Below are 22371 nucleotides of genomic sequence, written 5' to 3'. Positions count from 1 at the left end.
AAAGAGGGAGCCAACCCTGTTGGAAAGCAGCCAAGCACAGGTGTGGCCCATGAATGAATAGGACACCCATCTCCTGGCCCCTTGCACTGCAGAAATTATGACCACAGATCCCTTCCAGTCAGGTGGGGCTCCGCTGCTTCTAGCCCAGGGACCTCCATGCTCCTCTCTCTGCCCTACACCAGAGAACAGAGAATCCAGGTCAAGGATTGGGGAGAGAAAATGCTGCTCTAAAGTTGTTTGCCTGGCTATCCAAATGTTAAAACACAAAATGCCACCAACACCCTTTGTGTAAGCACATGCAGCACCATCCTAATGGTGTTTCTTTTTTTCTTCTTTGAAACAGTCTCGCTCTGTCATCCACGCTGGAGTGCAATGGTGCAATCTTGGCTCACTGCAACCTCTGCCTCCCAGGTTCAAGCAATTCTCCTGCCTCAGACTCCTTAGTAGCTGGGATTACAGACTTGCGCCACCATGCCTGGCTAATTTTTGTACTTTTAGTAGAGTCAGGTTTTCACCATGTTGGCCAGGCTGGTCTCAAACTCGTGGCCCCATGTGATCTGAGAAGATCCTCGGCCTCCCAAAGTGCTGCGATTACAGGCATGAGCCACCGCGTCCAGCCCCTGCAGGTGTTTCTTAGGAACGGGCTGGTGCCAATCACATCCAGATTCAAACCTTTAAGACTAATGTAACTCAAAACCATTTACCCAGCAAATGGCTATCTGCATTGCCAAACTGAAGAAACAGCAGCAGATGTATATGGCACAGAAGCGCCCTAGTTAAAACTATTAATCTCCAAATTTGCTGACAGGAAGAATGCAGCAAGGCTAGTGTGTGTGTGTGTGTGTGTGTGTGTGTGTGTGTGTGTGTGTGTGTGTGTGTGTGTGTGTGTGTGTGTGTGGCTACTCTGTGTCTGTGTGTGTGTGTACAAGGCTACTCTGTGTGTGTGTGTGTGTGTGTGTGTATCAAATGGCCTTAATATTAAAGGATTATACTTTTAAGACTTTTTTAAATGATATTTATAGTTTCAAGATAATTAATGGTTCAATTAGCATTAATCTAATAGAGAAAAGTTCTTAGAATAAGAGCTTGCATAAACAATCTGAATAAAATCTTGACTGCAGTGTAAATTTGCTTCCTTTGAAAATTTTTTAAACTTACATTATGTGGTGTTTTTCTTTCCCTAAATGTTATATATAAATAATAACATTTAATATTTATGGGGAACTTAAGAAATATATATCAAACACTGCTTTTTTCATTATCTCACTGCCATCTCTAAACAACATAGAATGCAGGCACCTCTAAATAGTACTCCCTTGTACAGACGGGTCACAGAGGGTTCAAGGTCACAGAGCTGGTAATTGGGAGAACCCAAATCTGAACCCTTGATTATAAAATAGCTGCAATATTCACATTCTAACTTCATTCTCTTATATCAATTGAGATAAAATATTCAATATCATCCAAAGTTCCTCAACTAGAGAAATACAGACAAAAAATTCTGAGTTTATAAGAAATACAAATATGGAAGTTAATCTCTCTGACCGATTAGCTCAAGAACCAAATTCCAGTCAAGTTACTTTGTCCAACATCTGATTACTGGGCAACAGACTCTTACTTCAATTTGTCATATTTACCTATATGCAAAATAATTCTTACACGTATCACAGACATGTTGCACGCCCCTAATACTGTCTTTAAAGCTCTTCATTTTCCATCTTTTATATTCTGCACTTGGCATGTGAAACTGTTAAAAGAATTTAAGGCAATTATAGGAATGTCAAGGCAAGGGAGAAAGAAACTGGACAAATACTATAATGGTACAAAGTTCCTTCTCATCCTTTACCCACCCTCCTCAAAACACAGGGGTCAGTGCTAATTTTACCTTAATTACATTCATGCTGGTAACCTAGGAGAAGGGCTTAAAAAATATAACAGGAAAAATGAGGGTCATCAATCACTGTCACAGGTATTTAAGGAGCCACATGGAACACTCTCAATTATTCATGGACATGGCAGACGAAGAAAGCATGGATGAGATGAAATTCTTAAAAATTCATTGTAACTAATGGTTTCAGTGTCTTGTCCCACCAAACCTCCCATCAGAAAAAGCTAACAAGAGTCCTAACTGTCACCACTGGGTTTTTCCTTCCTCTTTTCCTCCTCTGATGGCCAACCACAGAGTGGACGATAAATGGGAGAAGAGAAACAGGGGCTGGGCAATCCACAAACTGGGTAGCAGGCCCAGACACACCAGTTAACAGTCAAGAGTTGACTATATCACAAACTATGAATGGTGTATTACAACAAAGCACTGTTGTTGCTTTTGATATTGCAAAAAATTTTAATGGTTAAATGAAAAGGCAATTTTAGAATTTAATTTTCTATCACTGAATTTTGGAACCCTCAGCTCTGCATAGGAATTTTTGTAGCATTTAAATAATGATCATTCCTATCAATTCTCAATCTGATGATAGCTGAGAGGATCTTCAATCTTAAAAAACAAAAAAGCAAATAACTGCCTTTCCCCCCCAACAAATGCTATTTTTCCTTATAGCTTTCTCAGAATTTATACTAATCATGAAAATGAAGCACTTACAGGTGTAGGCTGCTCTTATTAAAGGGAACTGTCGACCTCCAGACAAGCAAGACCCAGAGGATCGATGAGTCAGACTGAAGTTTACTATACATACATATGTCTTTCTGAGCATATCTCTACAAATGTCTGGCTTTAGATGAAGAACCAGGAGAAAACCATGAAAGCACTAAGATCTCAAAAGAACCAAAATGAAAGCTTAGACTGTGATTGTTTTTCAAAAGTTATATCCTATGTGTTGATCCAAAAATGAAAAGGATATGGGATATAAGATGAACTTTGAGTAAAAGTAACTTGATGGTGAATAAGGCTTAGTGGGCATACCTGATACCTGGCGGTCTGATTTTCAGAACTGGGATGTCAATACTGATGTAATAATCTATATAAGAGAAACAGGAGTAGAGGTAGAGGGATGGCACCACACACTAGCAAAAGTATCTCCAACCCCCTGAAGCACAATCTGTGACAAAGACGGTGGTGATGAGACAAACCAGGTGAGGACACGGGAAAGGACCTGACTTAGCACCAGCCACACTGCCTGATGGGGACACCTGACCAAACATTGAAAACAGAAACGTAAATTCAAAAACATTACAAATAATAATTTCTGTCTAACAAACAGAAAAGCTTGATCTACAAAGTAAAGAACACAATTTGAAGTGAATTCTCCTAAGTTTTGTTTTTTTTACTTAGCTTATTTCTAAGTCACAAGAAGTCTCAGGTGAGCTCCACACAATTGAGGAGGGTCACTTAACACCAAATTACTCAATTTAACATGATAATTTAGGGAAAACTACAAATTTATTAAGCAACAACTATTGAATACTGAAAATCTATTAAGTGAGCCTAAAACTCCCCTCCATGGAAAGAATGCCTTCATAAAGAATGCCAAAAAGATCTAAAGGTGAAGGCAATTTTGTGGAAAGAGATTAACTGATTACAAATCAAACTCTGTAAAACAAAACAAAATAAAACAAAACAAGAACTGATGGCAAAGAAAAAAACAAAACCCTATACATTGAAAAGAAAAGGCTGATCTAGTAATTTAACTAGCTTTGAAAAGTCTTGAACTTTCTAAAATTTAATATGGGAATTAGAAAGCAATTACAACCATGTGAACAAGGTAACTAATGAAAGTATACCGAAAAAGATATCCACACTGAAAAATTAGGTGACAACTTGGAGAAAAATCAATATTGTCAAAACAATTAAAGAACAAAAGGAATTACTAGAAGGCAAAATTAAAAGGAATATGATGTTAAATGCTGACTTAAAAAGGGATAGAAATGATGATGTAACATCGTTCTTCAAGTGGTTTTTTATAAGGGATTTTATAATAGTTGAGGGGCAAAGAATATTTTTTAGAGAAAACTAAAGTTGTAATTAGGAACAATGAAATGAAATAAGAAAAAGAATCCTTGCTAGATGTTAGAAAATTCTTAAGATCAAGCCCTCTCAGGGTTTGGAATCCCCCCCTAAAATATAAAAGGCAAGTTTATTTCATGATGTGATAAATAAGAATAAACATCCAATGGTAAACAAGGGGAAATCATTCTCTGACAAAGTGGGACTAATCATTTCCAAACTGGGGATAGCAAATCCATAACTAGAAAGGAATATTCCTTTTGCCATGAAGGCGATTGATCAAGTTCTTATCACATTAGTATTATTAGTTTAGTGGACTAAAGCAATTAGTTTAAAGAATTAGCAATTCTGCCTGTTGAAAGTTAGCAGTATTACACCAAAATCCAAAGTGAGACTGTCCAAGACAATGCAATGAGGCTGATAAATTACCTTGAGCTCCTGGAGCTGATCAGGCTCGTAGAGTTTGGGGGACAGCGCCTGAGCCAGGAAGGCATCTAGCTCCTGACGCCGAAGGATGCGTGCTCCCGGCCACTGCACCATGTACCTGGTGAGGGGCAGAAACGAAAGGTTGGTGATTACTGAGTGGTCGCCCGTCATATAGACAAGTCCAGTGGGAGGTTCTAGGTAAATCCCGGATGATGTGAGCTAAGAAGACCCATGTGATTTCTTATTCAGCTTTTCTACTTTTCTACTTTCATTTGATGATACCATTACAAATGAAAACAGGATGTCAGAATGTTTTACTTTAGAATAATTAAAAATAGCACACTGAATTGTGGATACTGAAAACTAGCTAGTCAGTGATTTTTGATACAACCTCACTCTTGTGAAACATTTAAACCCTGGAAGTACATTCTAAGTACCAATTTTCAGGATTCATTCATTTTTTTGTTCAAGCCAGGACAGCCAGGAGGCAGACCCTAGGTATAAATAAGAAAGACAAATCTCGAGATGAAAAGCAAAGACCATTGCCTGGCCACTCTGCAGCTGCAGGTCCATGGAGCAGGTAAATAACCGAAGATAGGGCCAGTACCACAAGGTGAGCGGGAGTCAGACTCAAGAAAAGCAATGTGTAGGACCATCACTAGAGCCACAGCAAAATGTGCGCACCCTGAAGTGGCTGCTAAAGGACAATCAATCTCCAAATCTTCAACTTCAACTAGAACAGGTCTGCCTGGGAGTCTCCTTCCCTTCTCAGTAACAGCACTGCCTGAATCACAAACACCCTACAGTACTGCACAAGGCACAACCCCAAGGAGTGTCTGGGCGTGAAAAAGTGAAGGGCTAACTATAATGACTTAGTCATAAACCTTTCTGAAGTCTAACGTTCCCAGTTCTTTGCATTCCATAAACTTGAAGGACGACCTAATCAAGTTGCCAGCTGATCACTAAAAATAACTTCTGATGATAGATTACGACATGATCTCTGGCAAATAACTCAAAAGGAGTTCAGAGAACCGTGACATGCTTAACAAAGCTCTTTCCATTCCCATCTGCAGAGTAAGTTTGCTCAGTGCTTAAAATCTGAGTTAACAAAACCCAGGGTTAGAGTTGGTGCTGAGCACTAAATCATTCTTGTATTAATTAATATTCATCCATGGGTACACAAACTAAGTAAGGGAGGTTCTAGACAGCTCATTGAGATATATTTTCAGCTGAAGCCCAAAGTAGAAAGTTTACGTGCTCACTAGGTGCCAAGGCATTGGTCTAAGCACCTTACACACTTTAACTCATCTACTGTTATAGAAATTCTGAGACAGGAACAATAATTATCCCAATTTAGAGAAGGGGAAACTGAAGCACAGAGAGCTTATATACGTCATGGTCAAATTAATGTGGCAAAAGTAGGATGTAAATGCAATTTCAAGGAGAACAAACAGCAAATGTTACATTTCTATGGTATTTATATTTGATGAGATATATAAAAGAGTGATGTGAAAGTTTCATTTAATTAAACCATCAATATTTGCAAAGACAAAATCACATCCTTTGCAATTGATTAACTGCCACAAATCTTAAATACAATGGTCTTACTGAGGTTTGTTTTTTTTTTTGGTTTGTTTTTGTTTTTTTTGTTTTTTTTTTTTTGAGATGGAGTCTTTCTTGCTCTGTGGTCCAGGCTGAAGTGCGGTGGCATGATCTCGGCTCACTGCAACCTCCGCCTCCTGGGTTCAAGTGATTCTCCTGCCTCAGCCTCCCAAGTAGCTGGGATTACAGGCACACGCCACCCCACCTGGCTAATTTTTGTATTTTTAGTAGAGACAGGGCTTCACTGTGTTGGCCAGGCTGGTCTCAAACTCCTGACCTAAGGTGATCCACCCATCTCAGCCTCCCAAAGTGCTGGGATTACAGGCGTGAGCCACTGCACCCAGCCTGGTCTTACTGAGTTTTAATCAGGGCCAGATGCAAGAAACAGCAAATATGAAGAAGGTCCCCTCCTCCTATTTTTGTCTCAAAAAATTATATACAATGTTCTTTGCCCTGAAGTATCTATGTTTTATATTCCTTTTATTTTAATTTATTTTTATTTTTTTAATTGAGGTAAAATACACAAAAAATTTACCATTTAAGCCATTTTTAAGTGTACAGTTCAGTGGCATTAAGCACATTCACATTGCTGTGCAACCATGACCATCATCCATCCACAGAACTCCTTTCATCTTCCCAGACTGAAACTCTGTTCCCCTTACACAACAAGTCCCCAGTCTTCCCTACCTCAGCCCCTAGCTATTGGTTCCTTTTAAAATTTTGTAATCCCAGCACTTTGGGAGGTTGAGGCAGGAGGATCACGAGGTCAGGAGATCAAGACCATCCTGGCTAACACGGTGAAACCCCGTCTCTACTAAAAATACAAAAACAAAAAAATTAGCCGGGCGTGGTGGCGGGCACCTGTAGTCCCAACTACTCGGAAGGGTGAGGCAGGAGAATGGCGTGAACCCAGGACAGAGCTTGCAGTGAGCCGAGATGGCACCACTGCACTCCAGCCTGGGCAACAGAGCAAGACTCCATCTCAAAAAAAAAATTTTTTTTTTTAATCAGAAAAAGACTGTATTGCAGATACACTGGTTCTCTCAAGATCTTTCCTGGCTTTCCTGGCAGCTAAGACTCTCAGAATTCAACTTTGCCAGGACGGCAAACAATGTTGTTGGTCAGACTATCTGCTATTTCCTCCATCTGGCTTTCTATAACAGCATTAGTGTTTAGACCCTTCTCATCGTAGGTCCTCTGAACACCTTGCTGGATGCAGAGTATGAATTACTAGGTACATACATACATACATAGATTAAATATCAAAACAGAGATCCTGGTTAAGAGTCAAGATAAGAGCGGCTGAGAACTTAACTCTTGGTCAGCTTACTTATTTGTGCTAATTCCTAACTGTGCATTTAGAATGTTTTCAGATCCCTTTTATGCTACTAAATCTATCTATGGTATTTCTGGAAATTTTTTCTCTCCATGTTCTTTTCCATGCAATCGAGCAGATTATGAAAATGTCACTTAATGTGCTAATATAGACAGCTATAGGCCCTCAGGGAGTTGTCTAACTTCCCGCAGCCTTCATTTCCTTACCACAGAAGGGTGGGGGCATTATAAATTGTTCTGGAGCCCTCCTAAGGCTGGCTGACCTTGACCCCATCTCCTCTCACTGCCCTTTACAAGCATGGAAGTTGGGGTGAAGCCAGAGCTCCAAAAGGAGAGAAGCAGGCCTCAGCCAGCATCGGCCACCTGCTGTGTCACCCAGGCTGACCACCAACCACCCGGGTCGCACCTCTAGAGCACACACTGATGGCGCCAGCATTGCTCTGGAGCCTTATGCCCTCCATCTCTGTTACTGTATTTACTGATTTAAGTCAAGTTTTTCTAAAACCTAACCCAGTCTGCATCTTTGTGTCTGCCATATTGCTCCTACAAGAACATAAGCTGCTGCTTTTGGACAAGAGCCTTGTCTATTTTATCCATGCTGCATCCCCAAAAAGACCTGCTCTGCTCTGTGCCCTCAGCCTGCACCCTCACACTGCAGCAACCTCTGCTCAGACTCCATCCCCCATCTCTGCTATCAGGGATTCTACAGATTTGACTGATGTTCTTCCACTGTCCATCCCAATTGCTGCCATAGTATAGCATTTAAAATATATGTATGCCCAACTCTGCCTTAACCAAGTGATTGATGTTAACATCACTAGTAACAGCAAAAACTAAATTCCCTTAGGGAGCAATGAGAAGACCACCATACCCCTTCTGTGGGGTTCCACCCCAAATGCATCACCTCACTCTAATGGTGAAGAAACATGTGTCCAATAGAAATTGATAATAGTCTACAAAGGAATAAAAAAAACTGTAGCCATGAGCTGGCTACCTGTGTTTGTAAAGAGAAGGTTACTGGAGCATGGCCGTGCCCATTCATTTCTGTCTTGCCGACAGCCATCTCAACAGTGCTGAGGAGATGGCTCAGGTGTTTCCGGGATCACTGCTCAGAAAGGGCTGGCACTCCGCTGCCAGGCCCCAGGCATCGAGAGGAGCAAACAAAAGAGTGGGCTGGGAGACAATGCCACCAGGACCAGCTGCATGCATGGCCTCTTCCCTGTCCATGCATCTCAGTGCTCACACACAGCAGGCCACGAGGCACCAGCCACAGGAGGGGCAGAGTAAATACACCAGATGGGACGGCATTAAGAGTCTGAGCACAAACTTAAACACGAAGCTGAAACGATGTGACCCTGGCCCCCTATAGTGCAACAGCAGCTCATCCTCTGCCATGGCCCCAGGGCCCCAGAGTGTGTCCTCACTCAGGGTCCCAGTATGTACCTTAGGTCAAGTATATGGTGGCCTGTCAGGTGCTCTGCTAGATTAAAGGCCATGTGTCACACTAAACTTGGAAGAGAAAAATACAAAAAAAGTAATCAAATTCATTATTGCTAATTTGATCTCACAGAATCCAAAGTCTTAAACTTTCTATGAATATAATATTGTTATTAATAAAAACATGTCTTTAATTGAATTTGCTATCAGAGGAAACCAGAAGCCTCTAAAAACAAAAATAAAGAAGGAATTGGCCAGGTGCAGTGGCTCATGTCTGTGATCCCAGCACTTTGGGAGGCCGAGGTGGGTGGATCACCTGAGGTCAGGAGTTCAAGACCAGCCTGACCAACATGGTGAAACTCCATCTCTACGAAAAATACAAAAAATTAGCCGGGCGTGGCGGCGCATGCCTGTAATCCAGCTACTTGGGAGGCTGAGGCAGGAGAATCACTTGAACCCAGGAGGCAGAGGTTGCAGTGAGCCATGATCACACCACTGCACTCCAGCGACAAGAGCAAAAAACTCTGTCTCAAAAAAAAAAAAAAAAAAGGAGTCTTTCCCATCAGCCAGTCTTCAATGGAAATCACGTTCAGCTGACACACTGTGATTTAAGTCAATCTCCATTTAATTGAATCTTCCTAAATAAGTTATTGGCCTTAACATTTGTTATAAATTTAAGAACCACCAGGAAATAAAAACATGAATAAGCTCTGTCCCTCCCTTCCTAAAGTCAGGTAGTTGGGACCCAGTGGGAGGGATGGTCAGTTATGCCTGCAAAAGCGGTGCCAGCCCAGAGGGTGAGACAGGCCCCAAAAGAAACAGGGGCAATAGGGACTGCGCCACACAGGGATCCTGACCAAGTAAGGGGCCATGGGGCTTCCCAGCCAAGCCTCTCACTGCCAGAGCCAGAAGCTACGAATGCAGCAGGATGCTAGACCGTACCCTATGAACACAGGGAGGGACACTGGACTGTGCCAGCTTGGAAGGACCAGGGTAAATCCACTGTTTTCAATGAGATATAGGAATACACAACAGCAATGTTGGGGTGGATAGCCTCATGCTGCACTGGGAGGGCCAGGGCGGCAAAGTTCCCGCAGCACGGAACCTCCAACTCTGAGAGCCTGGCTTCTAAATGCCATCCCCCACTTGGAAGAACTGGGGCTGCTTGGAGAAATGGGGATCCCAGGGCTGAGGCAGGGAGACACAGGGGCAAGCAGAACATCTGTGGAGAAGAAAGGAGGTGCTCAGAGAAGATGACGAAGGCCAGTTTGCAAGGTGACAAAGGGAACATCAAAACAGATGATGGTGCAGTGAGCTGAAGGCCCCTAGAGAAACAGGAGGCTCTGAGTTCATGCTGATAAAAACGTGCTGGCTGTCTGAGGAGTGAAACCTTTACAGGGCCTCTAAGCACTTCCATGTGAGACGGTTACAAAAGGTGAGAGCAGCACCACACGGAGAAGCCACAGTTACCCTGCACCAAACCCTCTGAGCCAGTGTCCTGCCTAACGGGACAGAAGGAGGTGTGCACCCCCAGGCAGGGCATCACTCCTGAAAGCAGAGACGACCTGGAACAGGAACAGGTTCCTTGTCATAAAGGACACTGTTGGGACAACAAGCCTAACAGCTCTGAAGGGTGGAATGGACCACAGCATCACTGCGGATTGATTTTGATGGTTCTTTGGTGGTTATAAAGTAAAATGCCATCAACTGTTAGAAAACCAGTAAAGTATTTAAGTTAAAAAAAAGGTTTCTGTATTGTACTTGCAACTTTTCTCTATGTTTGAAGTTCTTTTAAAACGAAACCAAACCAAACGAATCAACTCCAAAACCTAATGAACATCCAGTATGTATCCCAACTCAACCGAACTTCAAAACATCAACAGTATCTACCCATACACCTGCGCTGTGGGCTGTGAGGGCACAGACACAGAGACATCCCAGCAGCAGGACCACACCAGCACCCAGACCTGGGTTTCCAGACACCTTTTTCACAACAAGGAACAAGGGCTGCTCTTTGGAGAGATGGCTGATGCTGGAGCAGGGAAACACAAAGCGTGCCTGAAGCATCTCGTAGGGCAAAAGAGCAAGGAAGCTCTCCTAAAACAACAGGATGGTGTGTGTCACACGGGCCAACCTAAGACAGCTCCCAAGGATAAGCCAGGACAATGTGCGTAAGCATAAGGCAGAGCTGGATATAACCTCAAGTGAATTGATTATGACCCTATAAAAAGAGGACAGGAGCCCATACTGATACAAATACGGCATGTGCCACATTAATGTGTTGGTCAACAATGGACCACATATATAATGGTATAAGATTATAATACCATATTTTGACTGTACCTTTTTCACATTTAGATACACAAATACTCGCCATGTTTGTATATACTCTATGATGTTTTACACAATGACAAAATCACCTAATGATACATTTCTCAAAATGTATCCCCATCATTAAGCAATGTGTGACTGTAAATGATTAAATAAATGAAGGGGGAAGAAGTGGCACATTTTCCCTACAGAAGAACTCCAAATAATATATAACAAGAATCCCCTCTTATAGCCTTCAAAATCTTCAATATTTAAATAATAAACCATGTTTAAAATCATTATATAATATTTACATACCATACATGCTTACAAAATATACCTATAAACATACTGTATCATATAAATTAAAATATATTTTGCATTTACATAACCTACATTTCTATCACATATATAAATATGGGATGACGATAAATTTCAACATGATTGATCAGGAATAAACTTTACATCCTTTCTAGAACTCATCTGACACCATGGTCATGGCCCCTACACCTGGCAGGGACCCAGGTCCCAGCTCCCATGCATGGCACCCACCGTAAGACGCAGCAGAGCACCATGAGGTGAGTGGGCACGTTGGCAGGGTTGAGCATGGCTGGGGTGTCTGACCTCATGCAGGCCAGGAAGGCCCTCATCCTGCGGTTCTTGTCCTCTACCGCCTTACCCAACCACAGCCTCTTCAGGTTGGGGCAGGTCCACTCCCTGAAGGCAAGAGCTTCAACCAGTTCCGGGGTTTGAGGAGACTTCCCTTTGTAAGCTGCCCATTCTTTAATGATCACTGGTGAAACTACAGGAAAAAAAAGCCAGAGAAGACACATTCATGCATCATTCACCTGCTTTCAGTCTTAACAAAAACAAGCAGCTCTAGTAACTGGTCTGAAGATTCGCCTCTCAGGTAACAATGCATTCTCTCCTTAGCAAAACTACCAATCATCAAGTCCTTGTGGGTATTTTGTTTGTCCCTCTATTCTGTGCAATTAATGGCTCATTCAGATTTTCAGTTAGGCCACAAATAAGTTTCATCCAATCAAATCATGACTTGATTTTCTCATATAACTAGTATGCATAAATCAAGATGTTAGACAAAATCCATTTTAATATTTTATATCTACAAATAGTTTTAGTTATAACAATTAGTGTAATTCACGCAAGTATGTGTTATCTAATTATTTTAACATGCAAAATCCAATTTGGATAGCTAATCCCTTTCTACATGGATAAATACCCTCATAAATTAGATTTGAGAAATAATTTGCATGCAGTAGCCACTTTACTGAACCTCCCACTTCAACAAATGTAACTGTTAAACTCTATTTTTAAGACTGGCCAGTAAAACGCAAGTAGATGCAAATATTCCAAGTTTTGAAGTCCCAGATGATGCCAGCACACAGTAATTCTACTCAGCAAGACTTCAGACAGAGTGTAAAGTTATCCAACATTTCGCCTCAAAAAAGACAAGTTCTAAGTTGATGTAACACGGAAACAATACCTTTTATCCACAGATGTTTCACTATTAGTCAATCAATTCTTACAAATACATAAACATGCACATTTTCCCACTTGATTGATTTCCCAATAAATTAAGGAAAAAACAATGACAAGGAAATAAAACAAAAACAATCCATATTGCACAGTAGAATGTTAAAATCTCATCAACTGCACTGAGGTAACAACCCAATAGGGAAATCTGGGTGTGCATTTTATAAGTAACAAGTGGTTCACTTTAGTTGAATAAACACCAGAACCAAAGCAGGGCCTGGTGTTGTCCCTTGCCCAGTGCTGCTACACATGAGCAAAGGCACCGTCCCTGGCTGACACACTCCAGTGCACGGCCCACTCCAAGGCCAGTGTCTGTACGGAGACCAGGATGCTATCATAAACTCTAATTTGATCTTCAACATATTCATTCTATCCAAATTACATTAATCTCTCTGGGTTTGTCTTCTCTAAAGTAATACCTAAGGCATTCTGAAGAATCCAAAAGCAGGACAGAGTAAATGTATTACTGGCTATTCTCCAGTTCCACTCTGAGTCTAAATATAGTCAGGCAATACAATAATCTCTTAAAATGTCATGAAAAACACCAGGAGTTAGACACTTGGATACACAGTTTCTCAGCAACAGAAAAAAAATGCTTAAATACATTTCAATACCTGACAAGTCAGGTAACAGTGCCACGTATAGGAACACGTTGAGTCAAGACCTCATAGGGCTCTGTGACATGCCCTTCTGGAGCCAGCTCCAGATAGTGTCCCCTTACGTGAAGCCTGCCGGGCAGAGCTGGGGTACAAGTTAAGGCAGTCACTGAAAATTTTCCTTTTACAAAAATGTTACTGCCCTCATTAGGCAAATGTCTTTCATTTACATTTGAATATCTTAGTGTTTAGATGTTAAAGGAATATTTCAAAAACTCCAAATGCTTAAAGTCCATCAAGTCAAAACAGACATACATGTATATATAAATACATGCTTATTTGTTTTTATTCAATACTTTTAGGTATAGATATAAAACCGATAAGGTCTCCATCACGAAGCATACCCTGTCGTTGGACGCACAATCTAAGGCACTGCCCCCACCCCGATCCTGTGGATCTCCAGCACAGCTCAGCTTCCAGAAGCTTTCCCAGAAGTAGACTTGGAACATACAGGATCATCTCCACAACCACCACTACAATGCACAGGCCTTCCTGTGAGCCAACATGCCTTCCCTCCTGTGATCCAACACCAAGGCTGCTCCGCCCCAAGAGAAAACAGGCAAGGGGAGCTTCCAGAATGAGCTGTTCGCCAATATGCTATGTTGCTATCAGATTACTCTACATAACCACACCTCGCAAACACATAGGACACATACATCACACATTTCATACCATGCACACATCACATACTTCATGCAACATATCTCCCAACAAACCCTACCACACACACCCCCCCACCACACACATACCACAATACACACACTGAAACATACCCCACACACAGAGCATGGGTTTAGGTTGTGCATGTCAGGAGTCCCCTAGGGGTTTTAAAGAGAGGCATTCTTACTAAATTGGCCTTTAACTTTTGTCATTTTTTTCTTTCCCTTTCATCGGCTCTGTTCTCGCCTCTCTTTAATCATTTTAGCAATCATTTATGTTTTGTTTTCATTCTAGAAAAAAAAATTATTGGTAGAAGATTTTCCTTCTCAATTTCAAAACCTTTAGGCCTCTGCAGAGTTCGTCCTGCAAGGCCCTAGGTTGCAGAGTGAAGAGGAGGTCACAGGCACTAGTCCTAATGCATGGTATCCTCAGAAATATGCACTCCAGCTGCAGGCTCCGACAACTCTCCACATTAGAGCTCGGAGGGCCTCCTGTGTACCTGAATGAGCCTGGCCTGGTGCTGTGTCTCAAGACTCGACACAGCCCAGAAAGAAACAGGTGAACACACTCCTGAGAGCCGAAACTGGACTCTTGCTGATGGACTCATGGCAATACTCCAGCCAAAGGCTACTCCGAGTCCTAGAAGGGCTCGGAACTGTCCCGGGTAAGCCTGTCGACACAGTAGGGACAGAGAGGGGTTACTGTCCTCTTTCACAGCACTAATCATGTTGTTGCCCATGTGCAACAGTTACAACAAGAACAGCAAGTCCAATTCAGGAAATACATGTCTTTATCAAAGAAAATAGATGTGACTGACACAAAGGCTTGCTCCAGAAGCAAAGGTGCTCATCTCTAATAGTTAGAGATCTTTTGAGTATTCCACCAGAGAATAGAGGTGGAACCTTAGGCCAATCAGTTAATAAGTATTTACGGAACATCTACTGTGTGCCAGGTAGGGCTGGGATAAGAGGGAAGCAGGCAATCTGCACAGGCATGTGCCTGAGAGGGAGGGTCTCCTTGGGTTCTCAGACCTGGGCCTAGATCCAGGGACTAAGATGAGAGGTGACACCTAACTTTGCAACACAGTCCTGATGATTAAACATGAAAAGCACCTAGCACCCCTCATTATGTAGAGATAATGAGATGAACTCACATTTTACACATCACTTACGTTAAATTAATTACAAATTAGTGCTTATGAAGAATTCCAAGGGACATCCAATTTTCGGGTTGAAACAGCCGCCTCAAGAGTGGAAGAAGTTGAGGAAAGAAAAATGCTTGGCTCTGATTTACAAGTCCCCTGCAAAGGGGCAGCTGGAGGGTAGCCTCTAGAGATGAGAATGTCTGCTGCTCTTCTCTCTCTGGGCTGCTGCTTTCTTCCAAAGAGTCACTGTTGCCCAGGAGGAAGGACTTCTCAGCCCTCACGGTATTATTCAATCCACAGGAAATAAGCAAATACAAAGTAGCCAGCTCACAGAAAGTAATCTGAGTTTTTACAGAAACCTGGGGGTATGTGGGCTTGCCCATGGCACTGGGCTCCAGCACATTCTGGGTGGGTACCATCTGGGACTTAGAGCATGGTAGTATAAAATGAACTCTGTACTGGTAGTTTTGAAGAGCAACATGTTCCTACTGCGTCTTATTAAAACAGTAAGAGATTCCTGGAGGTCAGCTCATCTAACTGAAGACCTCTGAATAAATCTTGTGTATCACCACCAACAAATATTAATCTCCTCTTTTCACTGTCAGAAAAAGTTACTACTTCAGGAAGTAGCCTACTTCTGAAAGACTGAATATTAAACTGTCTTCCTTAACTTACACTAAACCAAATATTTACACTGGCAAAAACAACTCTAGGGTGGCCAGGCGTGGTGGCTCACACCTGTAATCCCAGCACTTTGGGAGGTCGAGGCGGGCGGATCACGAGGTCAGAAGATCGAGACCATCCTGGCTGATACGGTGAAACCCCGTCTCTATTAAAAACACAAAAAATTAGCCAGGCATGCCGGCAGGTGCCTGTAGTCCCAGCTACTGGGGAGGCTGAGGCAGGAGAACGGTGCGAACCCAGGAGGCGGAGCTTGCAGTGAGCCAAGACTGCGCCACTGCACTCCAGCCTGGGCGACAGAGTGAGACTCCGTCTCAAAAAAAAAAACAACTCTAGGGCAGACATGTTACTGGAGGCTAAATTTATAATGCATTTTCCTTACAGAAAGCACCCCTTCAAAATACAATTTGGGGCCATAAAATACTATCGTACTTAAGCTGTCAGTAAAAAACTGAATGTTTTCCATCAGGTGTTAGTCATCTTCTTTTAGTAGCACATTTAACATGACAACTAAGCCACCTTGGAAATCTGTTATAATGCTGACTTTGGGATCTATCCCAGCCCAGGAATAATATACATGGTTCATTTTGTAAGCCAATCCCAACTTGCTGGAGTGGCCGCCTGTAAGACCGTATTATAAAGTATGTCTCTAAGCTCAGTGCCACAGCTTGACCATTAATTAGCAATGCGCACTAAGGGCGCAGGAGAGAGAACTGCAGCATGCATGCACGCGTATTCACAGGTGAGGAAGAGATGCGGGCAGATGAATGGCCTCCAAGATGGTGGCCGACTAGACTTCTGGTTGTGTGTATTTAGGGAGCAGCTACTATTATACTTGACGCGCTTTCCTGGGGTTGTTATGATCATAAACAACAACAAAAACCTCCAATTCATTTATATCAGGACAGAAACAGAAAAATGGATACAACGAAGACTGTTTTTTTTTCCTTCTGATAGAAAAACTGACCCCTAATTTTTAAGCAGCCCCAGCGTGTAGGTAGCAGGTTGGGTTCTCCTCCTCAGGCTGATACGTCTGTAAGCACCCTCTGTAATTCTCAAAGGTAAAAGGCTGTGGATATTTTCTTAAACCTTTGATATTTGAGGATGGAGCAGCCCACAGTCCACAAAAATATAAATGCTTAGTAAGGCACAGGACATGCAGCAGAACACAGTATTACAAACATGTAGATAAATGCTGTTCATATTCCTCATTCCATGTATGTTATTCCTAATATATTAGAAACTCAAAAGCTCAGGGATTGGCAAGTAATACTGGTTAAAAAAAAAAAAAGAGTACAAGGACTTATGAAATGAATATTAATCCAAAAGAGTAATATCACAGATTGGCCTGTCATATCATTTGCCTTCCTAAGCAATCATCTGTTGTGCTAGGTCTACTCAAAGTTCTGTGAAAAAAACCTCAATGCTGCTCCTAGAAAGCTCTGTAGAATAAAGAAATTCAGACAGACTTATTAACACCCTTCATAGAAATCATGGGGAAAATGTTTACAATACCAATTTTCACAATATTAAATCAGCACCATAATATTGATTATTCTGTTTCATAGTATAATCCACAGTGAGCAGACTTAGTTTACTTTTTATTAGCAATTCCAATTATTAGCACAAATAAAAACATTTCTGAAGCAAACTAGACTAGGAAAAAATGCTCCTTTCGGCTTTTCTTGGTGGTTTAAAAATACAGGAATCAATATAGGAAAATCTTTCATAAAAATAGTACTCACCTATAAACTTGCTCCCTCATTCCACATATTTATTTTATGTGTGTATAATTTTTATCTGTCTGCTTCTTATAAGCCTGTTTCTCTTACTTACTTAATTTTGAGGTATTAGGGAAGACTTTTGTAGGAAATGGGAGGCAAGAAACAAAAGCCAATTTTATTAAGATGACGTTAATTTTAAAAATGTGCGAATCACTGAGCTTTACTTTCTGAACTTTGCGCTCTTCAATTATAGCTGGGTATTCTTATTACCCTACAATCTTTTAAAATGTAGGCCTTTTACTCTGTCTCATTTGCCCTCAAACCACTGCAGCCTCTCCCACTGACCCCTGGAAAGAAAGAACCCCAGTGACTGGGAGCGACCAAGAGGCACCCTGAAGGAGGAAAAGCCATTGAAGCATATAACCACCTCCACCACAGGAACGAGTAGAAAAAACTCGCCACAGCATCTGTATTTTTGCAAGGTGCAGGCTTCAAAGCCAGGAGTTCTTGCGTCAGACCCCGGACTCATCTCCAGGCCCAACCTTTATTCCAGCATCAACAGAAAAGGTCTCTGGGTTCCACCCTCCCTACCAGCAGGTGCCACTATCACCGTGGATCACGTCTGCAGGAATCTGCACACCCCTGGTGTTAATAGTTCTCTTCTACGTGCACCACTGGGAGTGCTTAGAATTTCAAGGCATATACTGCCATGATAAGCAAATATTCTTCTGAATTTCCTAAAAGTGAAATTATAGAACTTAGGGATGGAAAGAAAGGCGTGGAAAATAAACTGCCAGCACAGAATACAACATGACTTTCAAAAGAATTTTTTTTCTTTTTCTTTTTTTGCTATCACCTAGTTCAGGAGCAGAAGGGTTAGAAATTTTTAAAGGTCTCATATCCTACTTTTGCCATATAGTGACTTTAAAAATGAAAGTTTGGTAAATCACAGGAAAGCTAGCTGTAAATTATGAACACTTGACCATATGCCTTAATCACTGACTAGGTTTCCAAATGAATATACATGTCTTAAATCTGCTGAGAGTTAAATATTTTTAAGAAACCCTTAAGACTTCAACATGCTTGTCTTTTGAATAGTTCTCTCTGATAATAAGGCCATCTTGGGACATTCTTTATTGTTACAGTGACCATTAACAGGAATATATAGCTGCACAGATAAGGTTCTGAAGCTATTTTAGGTCACAGATTTTCCATTCAGAAAGGCCACACCAGCTGCTGGAGCAGCAGGCTCTCACTGGAGCCCATATGCAGAGGGCTGGGTTGCCAGATCACATCAGAAAGCCAAGGAAGCAGGGTCGGAGGAGAACGATCCTTCACAGGGACATGGCCTCCCAGGACTCTTTCTTTGGCTTATGGATCTTCTTCCAGTATGCCAATAATTTCATTCAACCTCCATGTGGTCCAAGAGTGGCCACAGATTAGACAGCAAATTTCAACAAGATCTAAATACAATCATTGTTCCATCTTCTCAATCAAGAACTCCTGAGAAACTTTTCAATGTCAGCTTCATTGTGGCACAATGAGACATTTTCCTATCCTATTTAGAGTGTCAAGAAGCTATAGCACTCTCCTTAGTACAAATATGTGTTACCAATTAATAGATATTTCAAGTAATGAAGTTTAAATCAATGGCCTGAGCAGGGTCAGTATTTAGTCAGCTGAAATCTAATAAACAGGTTATATGGAAGGCATTTTAATGCATGCAATGTTCATGAACATAGATCACACTGTGCACATTACTCAATTCCCAAACAAGGTTGGTTTTGAGCAAGTTGAGAGCATTGAGGCTTAACAATCATAAGATATTCTCAAAACAAAAATTTCCCTTCTGGAGAGCTGGTGTTCCAATTACAGTGATAATCATGGATATATCACTGACATAAAAAACTTCTGTATAGGCTTGTTTCCCCCTCTTGAATGTAACTAACGCATGAAACAAGTTCAATTTTATCAGCTCCCTATAAAGACCTAGATTCCAAAGCTGCTTACAAAAATCTCACCCACTGAAATTACAGTACTGAGTAAGGTCTCTCAAATTCTAAACTCAGGTCAAATCTACACATCTTTTCCATTCAGAAATAAACATGTATTTGTCATAGCACATTAACAATGCATTTTTCTAAACACTTAAATTCTAGGGTCTTAACTGTCTAGGCAAAGGTCATCTGCACCTGCCCTATCTTTGACACGTAAAGGCTTCATTTCTGTTTTGGTTCAGTCCATACATCGCTATCCAACTCATCTTTCTAAACAGAAACATCATTTGTACCAAACCTTCAATGGCTCCCCATCTCTACAGAATATCAAAATCAAAGTTCATAAATCACTTGAGCAGAAAAGACTGCAATTTGTTTAGCACTGACCTTTCAAAGCATCTCGGCACTTACGCACACCCTCACACAACAGAGTTTAATTTTCTGACTCACCAAACCGGGTCTTCATCTCCAATAAGTTGTGTGTACCTAAACCAATTATTCATTCTTTCACTGCCTGCTGCACACTGCTCTAAGAGTAATACACACAATAGCAAACGACATAAATGTTTATGAAATCCTTTTAAAATCTCATTTACCATTGAAGAAGTACTAAACTACCATTGGCAAAGAAGTACTAAACTACAGTGGAGAAAATACCCATGCTCCATGATCAACTAGTAAGTGCAGCTGGCTGGGCCTCTGTCCTTTTCCTCAGTGCTAGTTGACTCCCTTTCCCAAACCAAATCTGAGGTATCCTTATCCCCAATCCTTCCTGCCTTCACCAACAAAGGTGGCCCCAAAGTATGGACTTCTGCCTCTGCTTCTCCTTCCCACCTAAGTCTACTAATACAAACTCTTTATCAGGACTGTCTAATTTTTTCCTATTCTCTCTTATAAACTCACATCTCCTCCACTAAATCCTCTCCATTGGCCAAAAAAATAACATAACAATAACCAAACTATTCAGTCTCCCATCCTTAAAAAGAAGGAGAAGAGGAGAGGAGGGAAGCGAGTTCCTGTAAGTTCTCACTTTGAAGATACGGCGTTCCCTTGTCCATCTCAGCCACGTCTCAAGAGAAGACCCAGTGCCACCTGCTGCCACCATCCTGTTTTGTGTTCTCATGTGTCCCTTTCCTCCTCCACCTACATCAATGGCACCCCCATTCGCTTGAGTCATTTCAGACTTCCCCAACCCTTCTTGTCTTTTCTTCCTTTGATGGCTCCATTCCTGTGACCTCTGATTCCAGCTGGAGTTGGTGTGCTCAGAGAAGGTCGGGGCAGTCTGACACCATGAAAGCTGTGGCCTGCCCTGGCTTCCACAATCCCCACCTCCCCTCCTGCCCCCCACCACCTACGTGCTCTGCATATTCTGGCCCATCTGAGAGCCTTCTCTACTGTGCATTAACAGGACAGCCTCTCCCAGGTCCAGCCGGAGACCTCCCAACCTAGAACAAGACAGCTGACGGGGAGCTAGCATGAGAAGCACCATCAGCCGTGCATGCTGCAGACGTGCAGCAGGCACGAGGTCAAGACTCCACTTCCTGGGAATGTTTGGTACCACAGCACACCAATGATGCCGAATGGCCCAACACTGGAGGGGTAGGGGACTGTCACATCTGACTCCACGGGACAGCACAGAAGCCACAAAGCCCATTCCTATTCAACCTGAGGTGATCATTGGAAATGCCTGAAGGAGTTTGCTATGTAAAGGTAACTCTGTTTTTAGAACACACAAGCAAATAAAAAAGAATACCTTCTACCATGAAGCCAGTGCAGTGCTCTGAAACTGAGGACAAAGGAGCTGCAACACCCAGGATGTCACAGGATTTGGGACGAGACAGAGCCTGCAACACAGGCATGCTAAGCCCAGGAGAGAGGAACAACTGAAAAAAGGAGGTCTGAGGGCCTGGTCAGCCTGCAGAAGTGAAGGGTAGTGACAGGCCAGGACAAGTGACCAGCCATGCGCAAAGTAAGAAATGCCATTCTTTTGTGAGCAAATGGATCACACAATGTGAGAAAAGAATGAAAACAGGTACATTGAAGAATGTCCTGAACCTTTGAGAAGAATGTCATTTACAATGTTCATTGTTCCACATGGTATCTCCAGCCACTGAAGACACAGAGGGTGGAGATGCTCACAGCCCTGCAGAGCGAGCATCACCTCCTGCCAGTGACAGTCACACCAGCAGCTCAGCAATCACTCTCAGGACAACTATCACCAAGGAAGGGTAGTGAGAACTGCTTCACTTTAAAGACTTACAGATTGCAAGTTTGTCATAGTAATTGCAAACAGAAATATTTTAAATCTAATGAACTTAGGTTAAAGTTCCAAAGCTCAGCACTGCACACAGTCAGTGCTGACAAGGAGCTTCACCATCTCAGGAGGCCTGCATTGACCCACCACACAAACAAATAGTCTGTAACTAATTATCCATGGCTCAAAGAATGATCTAGTAATTTACAATTTCCACAATTCATAATATTCTCAGACTGTATGTTTGAGGATTCTTTTCTGTATTTCCAACTAAATATACAGTTACTTTAACATTCCTTACATTAGGAGATAAAATTACCTAGAACAGAAGGGCATCATTTTCTCCAAGTATTACACAGGCCCACTAGAAGATAAAGAAAAACGCTTTGACCTCATCTTTGACCAACTTTTCAAACAATCCTTTTCAGTGCTTCCACCTGCACCCCCACTCCCAGAGTTGATCAGCTGGAAGTGCACATGTCTCAGAGGATTCCGAGACAAATCATCACAATCCTGCGACGATCCGTGAGTCCCACGACCTTCGCTACAGCTGCAGAGCCATGCGTGGTGGCACTCCAACAGCACAAACATGGCCAACCAGAGACCTGCTGGAAGTTTTCTCCAGGACCC

General features: G+C 42.1%; 1 protein-coding gene across 6 annotated transcripts in view; it reads right to left on the bottom strand.

The window, feature by feature from the left end:
* Nucleotides 1-22371, bottom strand: part of FAM120A (family with sequence similarity 120 member A) — a 114276-nt gene that overhangs the window by 11064 nt on the left and 80841 nt on the right. For 5 of the 6 annotated variants that reach the window (XM_031014816.3, XM_031014817.3, XM_055349942.2 and 2 more), the window contains 2 exons: nt 11624-11873; nt 4391-4505 (listed from right to left, as the gene is read on the bottom strand). In XM_031014816.3, coding sequence (XP_030870676.1) covers nt 4391-4505; nt 11624-11873 — 365 coding nt within the window. Of the gene's footprint in view, nt 1-2509; nt 2976-4390; nt 4506-11623; nt 11874-22371 lie in introns of those variants that run through there. The other variant, XM_063696572.1, reaches the window with a different exon arrangement.

This window comes from Gorilla gorilla, chromosome 13 (assembly GCF_029281585.2).
Source record: "Gorilla gorilla gorilla isolate KB3781 chromosome 13, NHGRI_mGorGor1-v2.1_pri, whole genome shotgun sequence".
NCBI classification, from domain to species: domain Eukaryota; kingdom Metazoa; phylum Chordata; class Mammalia; order Primates; family Hominidae; genus Gorilla; species Gorilla gorilla.
The sequence above is the reverse complement of the archived record's forward strand: the minus strand, read 5'-3'. Positions and strand labels throughout refer to the sequence as shown.